This window comes from Hyposmocoma kahamanoa, unplaced genomic scaffold (genome assembly GCF_003589595.1).
Source record: "Hyposmocoma kahamanoa isolate Upper Pololo Valley unplaced genomic scaffold, ASM358959v1 99879, whole genome shotgun sequence".
Lineage (NCBI taxonomy): Eukaryota > Metazoa > Arthropoda > Insecta > Lepidoptera > Cosmopterigidae > Hyposmocoma > Hyposmocoma kahamanoa.
In genome coordinates this window covers 7,706,030-7,724,772 of record NW_020656077.1, presented here as the reverse complement: position 1 = coordinate 7,724,772, position 18,743 = coordinate 7,706,030, and the positions used below count along the sequence as shown (strand labels likewise).

General features: G+C 35.4%; 1 protein-coding gene across 1 annotated transcript; it reads left to right on the top strand.

The window, feature by feature from the left end:
• Positions 1 to 127: 127 nt before the first annotated feature.
• Positions 128 to 15,407, top strand: LOC113239331 (UDP-glucuronosyltransferase 2B9-like). Its single transcript, XM_026476280.1, has 9 exons — positions 128 to 280; positions 5,038 to 5,199; positions 11,012 to 11,099; positions 11,593 to 11,785; positions 13,563 to 13,760; positions 13,984 to 14,203; positions 14,361 to 14,580; positions 14,689 to 14,908; positions 15,070 to 15,407. The coding sequence occupies exons 2-9, from the start codon at positions 5,047 to 5,049 to the stop codon at positions 15,335 to 15,337; spliced, it is 1,560 nt and encodes a 519-aa protein (XP_026332065.1). The 5' UTR covers positions 128 to 280; positions 5,038 to 5,046; the 3' UTR covers positions 15,338 to 15,407.
• Positions 15,408 to 18,743: the final 3,336 nt, after the last annotated feature.

The following is an 18,743-nucleotide window of genomic DNA, read 5'->3' as shown; positions in this document are numbered from 1 at the left end:
GTCATTCACGAAGGTGTTGGCGGGCGTAAGCACTACGTGCCAGTTTCGATCCGCTCACCAACTCAAGCACGCAAAGATGCCCAATGTTCGTTAAACTATTCAAAATAATCAACACCTACGATACACCGCCAAGCTTTTGTGTTAAATATAGTAACTGCCGTGAACTTGTCCTTGAAATAAAGCTAGCGCACGGGGCGGACCAAAATATCCTCACGTCAATCAAGATTGCAGCACGTTGTTAGCAGCAGTAATTCTGCAGATTCTGCTTCTTCAGTTCAAGGTATTTGGGTGCTTGATGCAGTGTTTGACAGCGATATTGCTAACCTGCATACTTTAAGCATACAACTCACGAAACGGCTACACAAGCTTTCGTCTACCTTAGCGATGCACGACTTTGAATGTTACTAATACTGATCATTCGAATGGGCAAATCATTCGCCTAAGTCGAATCCAAGCACAATCATTCGCCCCTGCCATTCGGTCGGGTGCACGAGTCGAATGATTATATCGGAACACCTCATTCATCATGTCCATACCACAAAATATCCCTGACTCCGTCACATTTACAATGTTTATCATATATCAGAGAGGGCTAGACGATCACGAGCCGAAATGCTCTATGGAATCTATGGATTAGTACTACTAATTAGTAATGAATGATCATTCGTATACGAAAATTAGTAGGTTACTAATTTGATATTCGAATGACAGGATCAGCGATTACTAACGAGCCGAATGTCGAAATCATTCACAATCGCGCATCGCTAGTTGACCTTGTAGATGTATGACATTATTTTCATTTGGTGATCTCGTCCTCGTAACAATAATAAAAAGCTGATGATGTAATGGTAACAAAACAACATAAGAATAACTGTACTTATGAACACGATGATAATTTTGTTTATACTTCGGCAAATCAATGTTATACGACATAGTGTTTGCCAGTATACTTTATAAATATGTGCAAATAAGAATTATAATAATATTCCTAGGTGACATGAGTTTCATTGGCGTATACACTTCGCTCACGACAACGACGTCGTAATAATTGATGTTCCCTAACTAGTAAAGCTACGCATCTGAATGGTACTATTGTTTGAATTGGTATAATATGATTATTGTGTGTTTGAATGCGTGTCATGTTTAAACGAATAATATCGCAATATATAAAAGGCGCAACATAAACGTTGACCGAGTGTTATTTATTAAGCGAATTGAGCGTGTAATTTTCCCGTGTCATACGATTATACAGCTAAGCGAGTATAATTTTTTGATAAAAATAAAAAGGATATTTTACTATTCCTACTAGGTTCGCTTCAATTTAATATGGGTGACAACAAAAATAATAATTTGCTTTTAGATTTACCCATGAACCATTTTTCTATTATTGCCGGATTAAAAAAATTAAAAACGTAAAGATCAATTTAAGACATTTCCTGTATATGAAGCGATGAGAAAAGAATTCCCGAAGAGATTTAATTCTCATAAACAACGACTGAGTAGTTTTGATGAGAATCTCTGTAAATAATACCAGGTATATAACAGATTTAGAAATATGTAAGTATTAGCCACCTGTAAGTCAGACGGTTAATAAATGCCATTCAATACTTCATTACCTATGACGATACTGTTATTGAATTAAATACGATGACAATAGCTAGAAAATTTTACATACTTTACCAAGTTTACTGTAATTATTTGACAATAACGCAGCACAGAACACACCTATTTATTTACTTAGTATGAGTTTAGTTCCATTTTACAATAGTTTATTTTTTGTACAAATCTATGCTTCTCTTGCAATTTTATTGTGCGCTATTATTTAATTGTTACAACCAAAACAAATTGAGATATAAATTTCTACACTTAGGACGGAACAACTCAAGAATGACTCAACTGAAACTGAATTGAAAACATGGATCCTTGAATGGAAAAATATTCTCGACCATCGGTTCAGAAACATAGGGTCGTATTCTAGAACTCTATTCAATGCTCAAGTTAGGATTTGAGTATGGTTTAAAGCACTCGAAATCATACTTAAGTCCCTGCCATTAGGGTCGTATCTCCAGTGCTTGAAATCATACTCAGATCCTGACTTGAGCATTGAGTAAAGTTCTGGAATACGACTCTTAGTGTCCAGTATACCGAAAAACGTGACACCTGGAATGAGGCAATAAAAAGTATTAACATGTAAGAAGATTTCAGCAACAGAAAATAGTTAAGTGTTTACAATTTTTGTCTTGCGACAGACTATGCATTTTTAATAAGCAATTTTTATTAATTTTATTTGTAAATGGTTTCCATAATGACTTTTACTTCAATAAGCTAGCTTTTTACTTTCCGAGACATTAAAATTTATCCCGACCCGGATTCATCCTGTCGAGTGTACTGCGGCGAAGGATCGTTCGTATCTATTTTAGTATATACTCGTCAAAAGTATCTAGGGATCAAGCACCTTTTTGCCTATTACTGAAAATCAGGTTTTTTAATAATTTTTTTAACAGTTTTTTGCTGGTCGATTTAATAACTTAAAAAATAAATGAGTATAAAACCGTAATAATAAATAAATTTGTATTGATATTTTAATTTAAATTTAATAGGGTAATGAAATATTTTAAAAAATGCCTTGTCATTTTTGATGTGTGTACTATAACTATAACAGATGTCACGATTTACCAAGCGAGAATTACTGATCACTAAGGGTTAGTATAAACACAAACGCGCTTATTTTAAGTTATAATATTGCGCGAAAGCCTTTTTTATCTATTATTTGAGCTTCATCGGTACACCGACGTTTGCCAACCGGATCACTAATGTCGACGCAATCGTGCAGAAAGGATTCGTAACAAGGGTTGATCTCAATCATCAACCCTTGTCGATTTGAAGGCAATATACTTGGGAACCCGACATATAATCCTAGGTGAGCGAACAAGTGCACACGAGTGCCTCAAGAAACAGAAACTGATTTGAAGCAGTGTATCCTCAAAATCAAACAGTTTATTCCCTTACATATGTAGGTTATAAATATTTAACAAAAAATATAGATACTTTGCCTTACAGTGGAATGTATTTAATTTTATATGACACCTAACGCAAAGCAAAAGAAAGTTCATTTATGAAATTTTATGTATTTTTAACTGTCTTTCAAACTTTTATATTCGGCATCCGAACAGTCCACAGGACGAGATATTTTTTCTTTCATATAGTTGAAAGAAATCTAATGATATCACTTAGATGCAACTGGTCCTCAAAAAGTGTTAGCTTTCATGGTCAAATAATATAATCTAGACAAGATATTTAAATTCAATTGAAGTAGCCGGAACACTTCGTCCCTTTTTGTGTATGACCCAAATATAACACAATAACTAAACATTTTTAGTAGCAGTCTCCTGCTACTCCTTGTGACAGAGTTCGACTTGTCAACTTATTACCCAGGGTGACAGGCGTAGTGGCAGTGTTTCTCAGTTCTTTGCGGTTTAAAGTTTTGAATTCAAGTGTTGTTAACACCCACAAATTACTAGATGACGCTACTAGTACTGAAATACTCTGACTTCTACATACGGCGACTTAGATATTATTACTTTTGAATATATAATGGTTACCTATCGAAGAAGAGACATTCTATTACATTTATTTGAAACAATAAGGACCTACAATTTACCTTTACACTATACCTACTGTCGGGGTAGAAGCTAGAATGTCGGAGTAGATAAGCCAGGGAGAAGTAGGAAGGTATGAAATCAAAGGATGGGGAATGATAAAGTATAACAATGCGTTTATATCAAAAAGAACCGGCGAGTGTTATGAAGGAGAGTAGAACGGTGTGGTGTGTAGATGAAGAAGAAGATAGATGTTGGATACACGGAGTTGGGGCCTCTGCCCTCCAAGGTTGGAGCCCGACGGCAGAGGTGTTGAGCCGTTGAGCAGTGGGTTTGGCGTAGAGAGTGGAGCGGTTCTTGTAGAAACAGCGGCGGTTATGCAGCACTAAAGTTCACGGGCAGAGAAAGATAAATAACGAAAATATATAGTATTCATAAATATAAAATTATTGGTGTAGAGTATATATAAAATATATAGATATGACCACTGACAAGGCACTAGTTTTAACTTTTAGCAGAATACCAAAAGTACAAAACCCTGCCATTGGGTTACCTGTCAGTGGTCCGAAATGACATTTTCCAGAAATAACGGTAATTTCGAGAGGAAAATGTTTTTTATTAAATCGAACCTAATCGTGTCTTTGCGATAAACATCCTACAAATTCTGAAAGAACAACGGTGTCGCTATAATTCGGTTTTCGGTGTGATGAAAATTCGAACAAACGTTATTTCGGAAAAGAAAATCGAGTTTGTGATAGGTTACCATTTTTATTGTTTACTTTGCAGTGACAAAAGAAATAATGACGTCTAGAAAAAATTCCATAATATTAACTCTAAAAATTGTTTTAAGCACACGCCAGCATATCAAGCTACACATTGACGTATCTTGTTCCATTGCACTGGAGGCGATTTTGGAACAAAAATGTGTAGTCTGGCGTGCCGTTGTCCGTACATTAAATTATAATTCCTTAGAGACGTGAAGGTGGACAATTATTCGATTAGTAGAAAAATATACTTAGCATAAAAATATTCCAATTTTTTTCTGATACTTAGAAAGTTTGAAAATAGATTTTTATAAATTTCTCAAAACTACACAAGTTATAAATGCTTAATGTTGCATGTTATCATAAAATACTCGACGATTGCGAAGGCTAATGGGTTTGATTAAATCGTAATAATATGACGCGTAGACATATCTCAAACAGATAGAATCATACTACTCGACATGAATTTGGCGTTATTTAAGTAGTTGCTCAAGAAATTGTATTTGAGATACTGGTTGTTGTTGTTAATAATAAAAATCGATTTTGATAAACCACTCGTACTTCTAGTTTTGATAAATAGTTATTTCCATCGATTGTAAGGCACCTAATTATTATTTGTTACCTTCTTTGATATGAAATTTGAGGGGTGTTTTAATTGAACATTTCATTTTTAGTTTATCACAATGCTCGAAGTAAAGTTTTCGCTAATTGCGATACTGGCGTCGCTATCATTTGTCGACTCTTCTAATATCCTACTGGTGTTCGCACTCCCAGGAAAAAGTCATGGAATCCTTGGAGATGGCTTCGTGCGGTTATTATTGGCGGCTGGACATGAGGTCAGTATCGCATGGTTACACGCTTACATTAATAAAAAAATACTCTTGAGTTCTTAAGTTTCCAGGGTTGCTACACATTGGAAATCAAACTATTTTTTTGGCTTATTTTTTCTTTTTTTTTACACACACACAGACAACCATAAATTACGCCTAAACTCACGAGAGAAATATATGTAGGCCATACAAATATTTCTCACGGCTCGGAAATCGACCTTAGCGTGGCAGTCCAGAGTGATAACTGTTCGGCCACAGAGGCAGTTTTAATCCCATCGGAGAGAATTTACATCGCATATATTTGTTCAAGTAACCATGGGACTGATATAGAGCCGAAACATTAAATATATTATATATATAATGCTACAAATCCGGACTCACTTAGAATAACAGAACGCATACTTGCCCATATGGTGGAAAAAAAATATTTTTGTATCGTTGTACATATAAATTTTGTAGAAATACTTACACTAAAGGTACCTACAGTGTGTGGCCATCTGTTACTTTTCCTGCTCCAAGAAAATTGATATCTTAAATCCATTAAATTAGTCTATAACTGAATCATCCTCTAGACTAAGTGACAGTCAGCAGAGAAAACAATCAATCTCAATCATCACTCGACAATCCACCTTTAGCATAATCATTGTGCTAATATAATTCACTCGTCTCTATCAAATAGAGACGTAACGTGTCTCCGGGGGATACCCATATCGCTCGAATCAACGTTTTATGTCAAAGAACCATTTATTCCATAGGTAAAATAAATTTGCACTTGAAAACGTCATATTTAACCTGCTTTTAAGCTACTGGCGTTTCGTTACGCTGACTTCCCAGAGAAGAACGAGGAAGTAACTCTAGGGATTGCTCTTTTCAAATAAACTTAAATTCTATGGAAAGCATTTTGAATCAAACTTGTGTGGAATGTGGATCCATGTCGTCTTTCCATACATCTTTATGTAACACATAGTCTTCAATTTTGCAATACGACTTTTCAATCAACATTTATTTAATGTATTTTAAATTTTTATTGAATTGATATTCAATTATTTTTTGTGAAATTACTCCACTAGTTTGTTATAATTATTAATACAAAGATCGAACACTCAGAAAAAATCCCTTCGATCCGGCCGGATTCGAACCGACGTCGTCTAGCTTACCGTGCCAGACGTTATACCAACTAAGCCACGGAACGAACCAGCGGACCTCACGAATTTTTCTATGTGCCTGCGTCGTGTCTTTGTATTTGGTTTTTTCAACGACTTTTTAGTCTTAGCGCCATTTATGAGAAATCTATGAAAGATTTATCACCCAGTTAGTACCTTTACAGTTACCAGTCCTGGCGAGAGATGTCGCTATTCGCTGTATTTTAAATTTTTATTGAATTGATATTCAAGCAAGGCTTTAGGCTCTAAGGCAAAGAATCAAATATGAGAAGACCTGATTGTGGAAAATGTAAACGAGTGATCAACGGCCTGCAAAAACTATAATACATACTACAATACATATAATATTTGTGCACTTTTATGAGATACACCTTGGGCAATTTCTGCGGAAAGTAAAAAATGTTCGAAATTCAAGTAAATAAGATGGCCGCCATACAAATTTCGAAGCCTTCTATCACGGAAACTATTAGAGATAAGTCGGAGATGCTGGAAGGAATGTCATAGAGCGTAATAGTGGTTAACTGCCAGTGTAAAAAAAATTCAAGATGGCGAATCCAAAATGGCGGCCAAAGAAAAATTTGCTTCCATGCGGCTGAAAATTGGTATTGAAGACCCCCTTCAGGAGTCCTTAATCTTAATTTGGGGTCAAAAGTTTTTTTCGCTTTTTTTAATATGGCTGCCATGCAAGTGTTTTATTTCGTTATAAATAGCTGCCGAAAGAGACTCGTTCTGTTTCAGCTGAAAATTTACATAAGGAGGCCTCTAGAAGTGCCATATAATTTGTGCTCGAAATTGGTTTTTCGCCATTTTCAAATATGGCCGCCATACGAGCGTTTGTTGGCAGTAGAAAAAAATTGTTCTGATTCCTTTGAAAAGTGGCATGTTGGAGTCTCCAGGAGTGCTTGATAGTAATTTGTGATCAACATTAGTTTATCGTCATTTTTCAATATGGCTGCCATAGAAGTGTTTTTTGGCGAAGATGGAAATTTTGCTCTAATTCAGTTGAAAATCGGCATGTCGGATCTCTGCGGTTGTTTAATAATAATTTGCAGTGAAAATTTACTTTTTGCCAATTGCCTCTTAGAGCTATGGTAATTTTTTTAAAGTCATATATAGTGCCGAGGCCGTAGGCTGAGGTGTAGCGGAGGGCGAAGCAGGTAGCGTCCCCACGCCACCTTACGTTGGTAAATTTTATATTTATACTCTCTATACTGCACCTGTACCAACTTCCTCCAGGGACATACTTTCTTTAACTTTGCGAAGTATATTGCTATGATGCCAAGTTTAAATACTTGTAAAATACTTCATTTACGGTATGTTATATAATATGACTCGGAATTTTTTAATTGCTTTGTACAGCTTGATGTGCTGTCGTCTGTTCTATGAAGAAAATAATTGTTTATTAATTACTTTGGTTTAAACAACTTTCAAAGGCTTAATTTTATTCTAGTTGGCAAATAATAAGTAATTGGTTGGTTTATTTTGTCCTGAGTAAGCTTCATAATAAGGACGTACTTAGTTTTCATTTGTTATGTTACCTTTTTGATCTCTTAGAAAAATAACATGTTATGTCACATTTCCTTTTGTCTTTTATATAAAGAAGCGAGAAATTGCACTTTTGCTAATTGTAAGATCACAAATTCGCAACGGTGGTGGTGCGTTCAGCGGGAAGTTCAAGGTTTGCGTCTTGTGTTGGATGTATCAAACACAAGACACAAGTTTACGCACAATGTACGCCCAAATCTTGAACGCACCGGCGCGCTATGGGAAATTTACGTCAGTTACGGATCAAAATTCTGTAACTTTTTTGATTTTTGAGATACACCTTTCATTTTTTTATTATACATAGTGGGAATTACGACGCTTTTAAACCGGATATACATTTTTATTTAAATACCCATAATTGAGAGACAAAAAAACGTGCAAAATCATAAACCTCTCTCTGGTAAATACTACCCAATATTTCTTTTTTTTTAAATGGAAGTGCTATGTTAGGGTAATTCTTTATTCATAAAATACATTAAATGTACATACATTTTAAGAATAAACGTGAAAGAATGTTTGTTATTATTTCGGATATCTGTTTTAGACTCTAGCCTCTTTCTTCTATCATGGCCTATAATCAGTAATCAGTGATGAGTTGGTCCACTTTCAATAATCGTAGCGTCTCCTCGTCAAATTCCTGTCGATTTTTTAACTAAGGTTTTCGGATACTGGATATAAATGGATCAGAAGTACAAAGTAACGTGTGAAATACAACTTCATTTGTTGCAGATCTAGAGCACTAAGAGCTAGTGCAGAAAGTTGTCCGATAGGTAACACTGCAAAATGATTAATTATACATTCTCCGTGAATTAATATTTTGTGTACAGAAGATTGCATATAATACCAATTATATTTACTAACGTATATTCATGCAGTTTCCAAAACATATTTCCCAAATTTTTGGGAATCTACCATTAAACCAGACGAAAAAGCTTGAAGGATTACATAGAGTCGCTTTATCAAAATTTCATCGACTCCTGTAATTGCAGCCGAGCGGCGGCGTCGTGGTGAATGTTCACTGATCCCACGGCGCCGACTAAACCGGCGAGAGGGAAACCCGGGGCGGTTTTAGTGGGGTAGGCCCTCCAGCCTGGAGGGAGAGTCCCCAGGGGTATCCATAAAGATTTCCCCCCCGTAAAAAAAAAAAAAAAAAAAGGCTGTATTATAAAAAACCTTTCTCGCAGTGTTACCGTCATTGGTATTGCCACCTCCTTGCCGTGGTTTTCAATTATTAATCCAAGCTCTTCTCGAAAGCGTCTTTGTACCACAGTTTTCTTATCTTGTTTCATTTTTTTATTTATGTCACTCGTAGCTGATCATTTTTGAAACGAAAGGTTGTAAGAAATATTCAAAATCATCTCCATACAACGAATCCGGTGCGTGCTGTGTTGATAATCCATAACGAAAAGAATTTTCATTTTCGGGCCTAGCAGTTACATTTTGTAAATTATTCATTAGACGTGGAGTAGCACCACAAATATTACATGTTGAACTTGAAGGAGTGTCGGTTAATACCTGAGCTACTTTGCCGTCTATCATGGTCAAAAAAAGTTCATGTTTAACTTGAACGCCATTGCCTTCCTTAATAATCAACGATGGACTCAAAGAATCAATTTGATTTTGAATATCGTTAATAACAACTTTAATTCTATTAATTAAATGTGTATTTCAATTAAGATATTGGTCAAAACCATTTTTGATACGCCGTTGTTCTACAATTCCCATAGTGCACCGTCGCCCCGAATTGAATGCAATATTAGTCAAACTCAAAGAACATTTATTCCATAGGCACAAATTTTTACACTTGAAAACGATAACTAATATACTCCCGGACACATAAATCGAGTCACCTTGCATTTTGACTCTTAAAGGGCAGAACACAAAAATATTGTTATCACCGTAGAAAACAGTTTTTCCCGGTTTTATAAATTCAAATTATCAACAAGGACTCTTGGAAATGACGTTTAGTATACCAATTTCAAAATAGCTTAGTAGTTTTCGATCAATCGAATATTGTTTAAGTTCAGGCAAATTAATACTGAAAATGCAAGGTGGCTCGACTTCCGTGTCCGGGAGTGTATATTAATTATTGTACTCGAACCATTGACTTACAATTATATGGACGTCGGGTCCGCGCTAAAAAGTGTCCGCACTTGTAAGGCGCTAAAATCGTATACAGAGCGCTATCTCCGCTTTAGTCTTCATTTGTTCTACTGACAGCGCGATACTGCGATGACATTACAATTTAAATTTCGAATAGGTTGACTTGGGACATTTTTTTCGTGGTTTTTGTATTAGACCCGTCGTCCATTTATTTGTAAGTCAATGACTCGAACGTAACTTTTCTCGAACTGTCACTTTTTGGGTGCCCGAGAAAAGACGGCATTGCTATGATTGTAACAAGAAAACCATTTGAAACTTGTAATTTTTCTGAAATATAAGGAGTTGTTGGGGTTTTAGTATTCTTCATTGAAGATCCTATTCTAAACCCTTAATAATGAATGAAAATTGACTGTCCGTGGCCGAACGGTTACCATGCCGGACTGCCACGTAGAGGTCCCAGGTTCGATTCCCGGGCCGGGAGAAATATTTATATGGCCTACATTTATTTCTCTCGTGAGTTTGGGTGTAATTTGTGGTTGTCTATGTGTGTGTCCATAGCACCCGCGACACAGGGCTTCCCTAGTGCGGGTGTATGTTGAGTGTGTGCGTTATTATTATTAATGTAAACCCTTTCTCCTGAGATACAATCTTTTGACTAGTTCAGGAGACAGAATTTCTTAAATTTGGAATGCATTTTTTTATAGTCTGTGCTACTTCATATCCACACCAATAAATTTTGTATTTGCTTCTCTGTACAATTGTAATTATTAAGGATATTATTTTAATAATAAAGATTTTATGTATTGTTCAGCATAAATAAAAGCTTTTTTATTTCGTAATCTATTTTTAGGTATTCGGCCGAATACTAATTTAATATCCGGTCGAATATCGAATTATATATCGAATCGAAAGTTACTTGAAATGATCGATTTATTGTTCAGCAAATCGTTGTCATTATCGCTTATTTATCAAAACACATGATCTGTTTTGTATTATTTCAATTCCAGGTGACATCTATAACAACATATCCGACACGACAATTGCATCCAAACCTGACTGAGGTAGATGTCAGTCGTAACTTGGATTTATCACCTGGTATGTATTATTATTGTATTAACTAAGAGTAATAACAGGATAAACAATCACATCAATGACTATATTTTTTATTGCTCCAAAAAATACAAAATACAATACCCGTCGGTCAAACTTAGTTTGGTCCGGGTATCCATCCGCCACGCCAAAGAGGCGCAGTACTTGGTGTTCCTAGGTGGAATATGGTCTATTCTCTACCTAAGTAACTGTTGAGATTATGGCAATCCGCTTCACCTTCCCTTTAGAAAAAGAAATACCTACTAATTATGCAAAAGGTGAGCAAAGAACGTGTTCCAAACTAAGATAATCCCTGTAGTATGAGTACCAGAGCAATAAACTCTGAGGCACTACCCAGAATACTCATACCAGGACCAATAAAGAAATATTTATATTTGAAATTGACCCACAGAGTCAACAGTTAACTGTAATACATAGTTCATTAATTTCAGTATAAAATTAGAAAATAGAGGTTAGTGTAAACTATTTTACATTACAGATAAGTATATTAATATAAAAGCAGTATTGGATAAGGAAATAGACTTGAACAATATAACCGGCTTAATTCATGCAATGAAAAACCTAGGCAATACAACGTTTACAAATGAAAACGTACAGAAACTTATGATGGATCCGTCACAAAAATTTGATGCAGTCATTGTTGAGTGGCTGTTCTGGGAATTGTCCAGTGGGTAAGATTACGTTGTATAGAAAATAGTATTTCATGCAATCGATGCATAATGACAGTTTTTAAAATCAAGTGCCGGGGAACGAGAGTTTAAGACCTAATTGTGTAAGGTTTGCATACAATACTTTTTCTAAGAGTAAATTAAAATAATGAAACACAACCAATATTTAAAGATTATTTTTGTTAATAATCCACGACAACAACTCTACAAAACAAAAAACCAAAGAGATGGAATAGATGTGTCCGTCATTGGCCAAGTACCGCTTTATATTTTCCCAATCAGACGGCAGTAGAGTGTTTGAGTACCGTGTTATTTGATATTTTTTACGCCTTTGTACCTGTTATGTAATATTTCGAGATATTATTTAATAAAACAATGAGATTGTTTTATATTTCACTAATATAGTGACTTCATTCTGTTCAGGAACACACTGACGCGTTTAAGGAGACTCTTTAGAAATTGTGCAAAAATGCGGCACTTTAACGAAAAATTTCAGTTCAGTAGCGAGTACCATAGACAATAGAATTTCGGGTCAGAACTGAAAAGAACGCCTTTGTTATGGATTATGAAATTATAATTAACAGAATAAAGTACAGGAGTTGAAAAAATACATTACGAACGACAACCATTAATAGCCAGATGTGAAAATATGGATCGTAAAGGCTGCCATTGTGCATTGTAATAATCAAAACCGTACTTGACGTAACAGATAATTATAATACAGATTATTTTATTAATTTAGCGGTGTTATATATAATTACGTAAATATTATATTACATAAAATAATTATGTCACATAAAAAAGATAACGGCGCGCTACCGCCTCCACGATCTCACCTAGTTTGTGTTATCAAACTAACGTGATATTTATAAACAAAGAAATCGTCGAACAGTGATGATGCGGTAATTACCGAGTTCAGTTATAAAACATGATTCGCAAATAGCTGGTGAATCATTTCTCTAATCAGAAAACAACACGTAATATGATTTATCCTTTTTCAATGTACGCTACTGACTATAAACTGAATTCTATGATACTTGAAGTGACAAAGAGTTTCAGACATTCATATACATATAGAAAGATTTCTTTTATATCGTTTGCATCAAATAAAAAGATTTCTATCGCATTGATTGCCTAAGGGAGTGAAAAGAACTAGGACTTTGAACTAAGCCCCTGAAATAAACATCACAATGAAACATCAGCTATGCCATAAAAAACGTATTCAGACTCGCTACAAAAGATGTCCTAAAACTTGTGTCATTGTATTTTGAAAATCGTTCCGCAATAGAGTCAAATAGGCGATCAAATTTTGTATGGGAGTCCTCTAGTAAAGAAGTACTAGCGAGTGCTTTTATTTGTACTGGAACATGCTTTCGATTTTTTTTTTCATTGTGTTATAGTAGTCCATAACAGATGTATAAGTTTACGCCGATGAAGTCGCAGGCAACAGGCTTTTCGACTTCAAGTTGCATCTAGGATGCTTCCGTTCTATTTTATTCTTGCTAGTTACCACTCCGTTGGTCACTCCCTCAGTAAAACTTATCCTTTCATATCCTTTGAAAAGTCTTTAAATATCTTCTCCTCTTCTATCTCCTTTGTGTTGCATCCTGAAAGGTCCTTTCATTAAAAGTTTTGATTGTAGTTGGAACAAAACTTAAGAAACTTCAGTAGTTATCAATTTTCAAATTACAATTTTGATTTATCTTATACGCGATTAAGGCATACACATAACGCATTAGTCTAATTTAAGGTGTTACTCCTGATGCACATTTATTTTCAGATTATCGGCAGTATTCGATTGCCCGCTGATATGGTTTTCTACATTAGAACCACACTGGATGGTTACAAAATTAATCGATGAAAACTTGAATCCAGCGTACAATCCCGATTTTATGACGGGGAACACAATACCGTTCACCTTTATGCAACGGGTCGCAGAATTATGCAAGCAAATTGTCACAAGTTTGTTCTTGGATTTGTGAGTTCTGTATCTACAAACTATAACATTTAGAATTTGTTGTCACTCTTATCAAATCTCTTTCCGTCATTTTCAATATTTCTTATGATTTCGGGGATTTGTGCAAACTTTACATTTCCTGTTATTGATATGATTTGGCTGTTAGTTATATTTTAGAAACGTTCTCTAGGTAATCTATATTATTAGTACATTATAATTCATTACATGTAATTATTGGTTACAGCACTTTTGTACCGATGGAGGAAAAATTATATCAAGTATTATTCGGTCCAGCAGCAGCAATAAGAGGAAAATCGCTACCCTCTTATCATGATGTAAGGTTCAACGCGTCCCTGATGTTGGGCAATTCACATGTTTCGTTGGGACAAGCAACAAGATTGCCCCAAAGCTATAAGCCAATAGCTGGATATCACATCGACCCCGACCTTAAACCTCTTCCGGAGGTAAGATATTATCTTCTTTTCTGCAAGGTTTTTAATAGGTTGTTAAATAGACGTAAAGCAAACGTAAGTATACAAAAGACAAATTAACACAAGTCTGGTCTTAATTCAATATATCCAATAATGATTTCAATTAAGTACTACGATTCTTAATTTTCAGAATTTGAAAAAAATCTTTGATAATGATACAACTGGCGTTATTTACTTTAGCATGGGCTCTAGCTTAAAAAGTAAAGACATGCCGGAAAAACTGAAGAAAGAGTTGTTGAAAATGTTTGGAACACTAAAACATACGGTCCTTTGGAAATTTGAAGATGTACTAACGGATTTACCCACAAATGTTCACATTGTAAAATGGGCACCACAACCAAGCATTTTGGGTACGAGAACTGAAACAATCTGTTATTTTTTCTAAACTGACTTCTAGTGACCTCAGCAATAAATATGCGACGGATGATAAAGCTTATATTATTTTCATTGCTTTGCAGCTCATCCAAAAACGATTCTCTTTATAACTCACGGAGGACTTCTCTCAACTACTGAGACCGTTCATTTTGGAGTACCTATCATCGGTATACCAGTCTTCGCAGATCAATTTAACAATGTCGATAGGGCTATAAATAAAGGTTTCGCAAAGCGAGTGGACCTTTCTTACACAATGGCCGACGACCTAAAAGTAGCTATTGAGGAAATCATAAGCAATCCACGGTACGAATCTATCTAGATTATATTACACACGCCAGCACATCAATGGAGGCGATTTTCGAACAAAAATGTGTAGTCTGATGTGCCGTTGTGCGTACATAAAAAATATTATTACGTAAAAATTAATGCAATGGATCTTTGTGAAAATTGTTCCTGTATTTTAGGTATGCAGCAAAAGTGAAGGAGTTATCTCTAATATACCATGACCGGCCGGTGTCTCCAGACAAGGAGTTAGTGCACTGGATCGAGCACGTAATCAAAACTAAAGGAGCACCGCATTTGCGGTCACCAGCACTGTTTGTACCTTGGTACCAGAAAGTGTACCTTGATCTTGCTGCCCTCATTTTGATAGGATTATTAGCTATTAAAATAGTTATAAAACAATTATTTTGTTCAAAGGGAAGAACAACTTCTCAAAAGAAAAATAATTAAAAGGAATATCCATAATTAATTATTTAAGAAATAAAGTCTTTTACGACTGATTTTTACTATATATTTTCAACCCATAATTCCACTGGCACCATTGACTTACAAATAAATGGACGACGGGTCTAATACAAAAACCACGAAAAAAAGTCCCAAGTCAACCTATTTAAACGTAGTGACATGTAAAGGAATATGAAAAAGCTAAAACGTTTTGTAATGTCATCGCAGTACTGTCTAATTTTGCTTGCTTCGCTGTCAGTCGAACAAACGAAGACTAAAGCGTGAATGACGCTCTGTATACGATTTTAACGTCCTATAAGTTCGGACACTTTTTAGCGCGGACCCGAGGTCCATATAATTGTAAGTCAATGACTGGCACTTAAATGTAATATTGTTGTAAAAATATTTGCTGTCGAAATAATTGTATCAACGCTATGAAGTTCCGAGTCGCTAACAGTGAACAGAGTTCAATATTCAAGGTACGACGAGACGATGGTGGGGTCAACGAAAAGATCCTAATAACAATAAAATAATGATGACGAAATAGTAATAAAAACAAAACACGAATGTCTGTATCTACAAACACGATGGTATTTCTATATACAGATGGGTAAATCAAGGATGTACGATATTGTGCTCCTGAGTAAATATTCTAAAAAACGGAAAATAATTTTCTTTTTTTTATCGCGTCGTATAGTTCTTTTATGACTATATTGACTTTAAAACGTATTGGAAATGAGATTATTTTTTAGGATCTATTTGTTTTTTCGAACAAACCAACGTTTCAGTCACGCAGTGTCCAGACACGTCTATGACAGACACCCAAGACGACACAACTTTGTAACACATTTTTTTTGGAAGATCTCGTAAATACAAAACTAAAACAAAATGTATCTTCTCTCCTTGGTATTTTTCACCATTCTTGTACAAAATGTCACTTTGACGTTATAGTTTAAAAATATTTAGTAAATTAGTTGAAACTCTTAAATGTTGGTGTAATCTATTATTTAAACCATTCACATGTATATTACTTATTGTTGGTGAACGATTTTTCTATAAAATCAATAGCGTGAATGAGTACCCTTTAGTTTGACGTATTTTTGAAAACACCAACCCTGACTTTTTCTTTTATGGTAACGCAGAATACTAGTGCTGCGTACTATAATCGAGGGCTGTAGCTCAGATGCATTGCGAGAGGTACTTTTAATAATATAAAACCGGGATTAACTTAAAACTTTGGTTTATTTCACTTTTTACATGTTTAGGGTTTGTACAATAATCTTAATATATATGTCAAGATCTTCTGTTTTCTTAACCTTCTTTTTCAAAGCATTCTAAATACAAACTAACTCATTCAGCCAGCAAATCTACTCATAGAGTACAGCCTCGTCTACATCCCTCTTCCTCACAGCTGAAGGGGTGAATATCCCTAGCTGGTAGTCTACCTATGATAGGCAACATACATAGTGATCAGCCTTTACTACAGGCTAGCCACACACTGCTCGGAAGCTATCAACTTACCAACAAGTAACCACCGAGGAGGCTATGGCTTTGGTCTGCCAAAAACCTATCTAAAAGGACAGACCATGACCACATCCTAAACAAACAAAAAAAATATAATTACTCGCTAGCTATCCTAGCTAATTAGGGAACCTGACTAAACCCTAACACTTTATTTCATCGACCCTAAACTGGCTGAACGACCCTATCAAACTTCTAAACATCGCTACAAAACTATTTCCCTAAACTCCCTAAACCTAAGCTATCACCAACGCGGATGCTGCTACAACGACGACACAGGCTTGAACATCCATCGGACGATCACTGGGTTACATCACTATTGATCTCCCAGCTGCCTTAGTCCTCATTTTGCAGCTATCACGTTCCATCAGCTTCACTTGCTATCCTTAACCAAACAAAAGCCAACCCACATACAACGTCAACAACACATTCTAACTACATATTCCAAGACATATATGGTATGTGGGTATACCACATGAAGAATTTCTAATAATTAAATAAATATATTTTCCCCGAATGCAGACAGTTGTTGTTCATCTTGAAGAGTGAGCTCGAACTATGCACATATACTGGATAATATATCTATCAAATTAAAAAAAAGGGAAAAAGGAAAATTAAGTTAAATCTTTCTACGATATTCCATCATCATCCTCCCGTCATTCCAAGTCTGCATTGCCGGAAAATAATAAGGCCTCTTAAAATTTTTCACTCATTGTGGTTCCACATGAAAAATAAATATACAAGATTAATTAACTTAGTAGAAAATAAGAACACATTAAATTATCTCCTAAAGAACTTTTTCATCCTATTCACATGGACTAGATCCTGCCTACACAATCTATTCCTATTTACATCTACTTTTCTCACAATATAATTAACCCTACTTAATCGACCTATTACTCTATACGGCCCTTTAAATAATCTAGTTAATTTCATACTTCTATTAGAAATTCTCCTAGGACAATATAACATTATCAAGTCCCCTGGCTGATACACAACCATTTTTGCCTTCTTATCATAATTTCGCTTCTGTTTTATCTGCGCCCTCACTATTCGTTCCTTAACTACATCAATCAACGCTGCTTGTTTTGCAATTTTATCTTGCAGGTTCTCCGCAACATTGACACAATTAATCCCTAATTCCATATCTGACGCACATAAGGATTCTCTACCGAACAATACCATATATGGTGACACCCCGGTACTGCTATGTTTGCTAGAATTATAAGCAAAACACACCAATGGTAACATGCTACACCAATTCCTTTGTTCGCTTCCTATATATTTCGCTAACATTCCTAACAGCGTCCTATTAAATCTCTCACATAAACCGTTACACTTCGGATTGAATGCCGTAGTATGCACCATAATCGCTCCAAAATCTCGCGCTGTCTCCTCTACCAAATGAGAAGTAAACACTGATCCTCTATCGCTTAAAACTTGTTTTACTCCGCCGTATCTACAAAATATCTCGGACACCAAAAATTCACAAATTGTTTCCGCTGTCACCCTGGATACGGCCCTGCACACTACATATTTCGAAAGATATTCTATACTCACAATTATATATTTATTGCCTCTATCTGAACGATTGAATGGGCCTAATACATCAATTCCTACACGCTCGAAAATATTATTCACGGGAATAGAAATCAATGGTGCAATCATTTTATTTATGTTGCGCTCCTGACACAACTGACAACTTTTGACATATGACTCAATTTTTTTTTCAGCATTCACTATGAAATACCTCTGTCTAAACCTTGAAAAAGTTTTAAACAAACCAAAATGTCCGCCCGTCCAAGGACTATCATGCAGTTCCTTCATGCATTCCGAAAATAATTCCGACGGAACGACCACTAAATCAACTAAATTTTGATTCAAACTACAC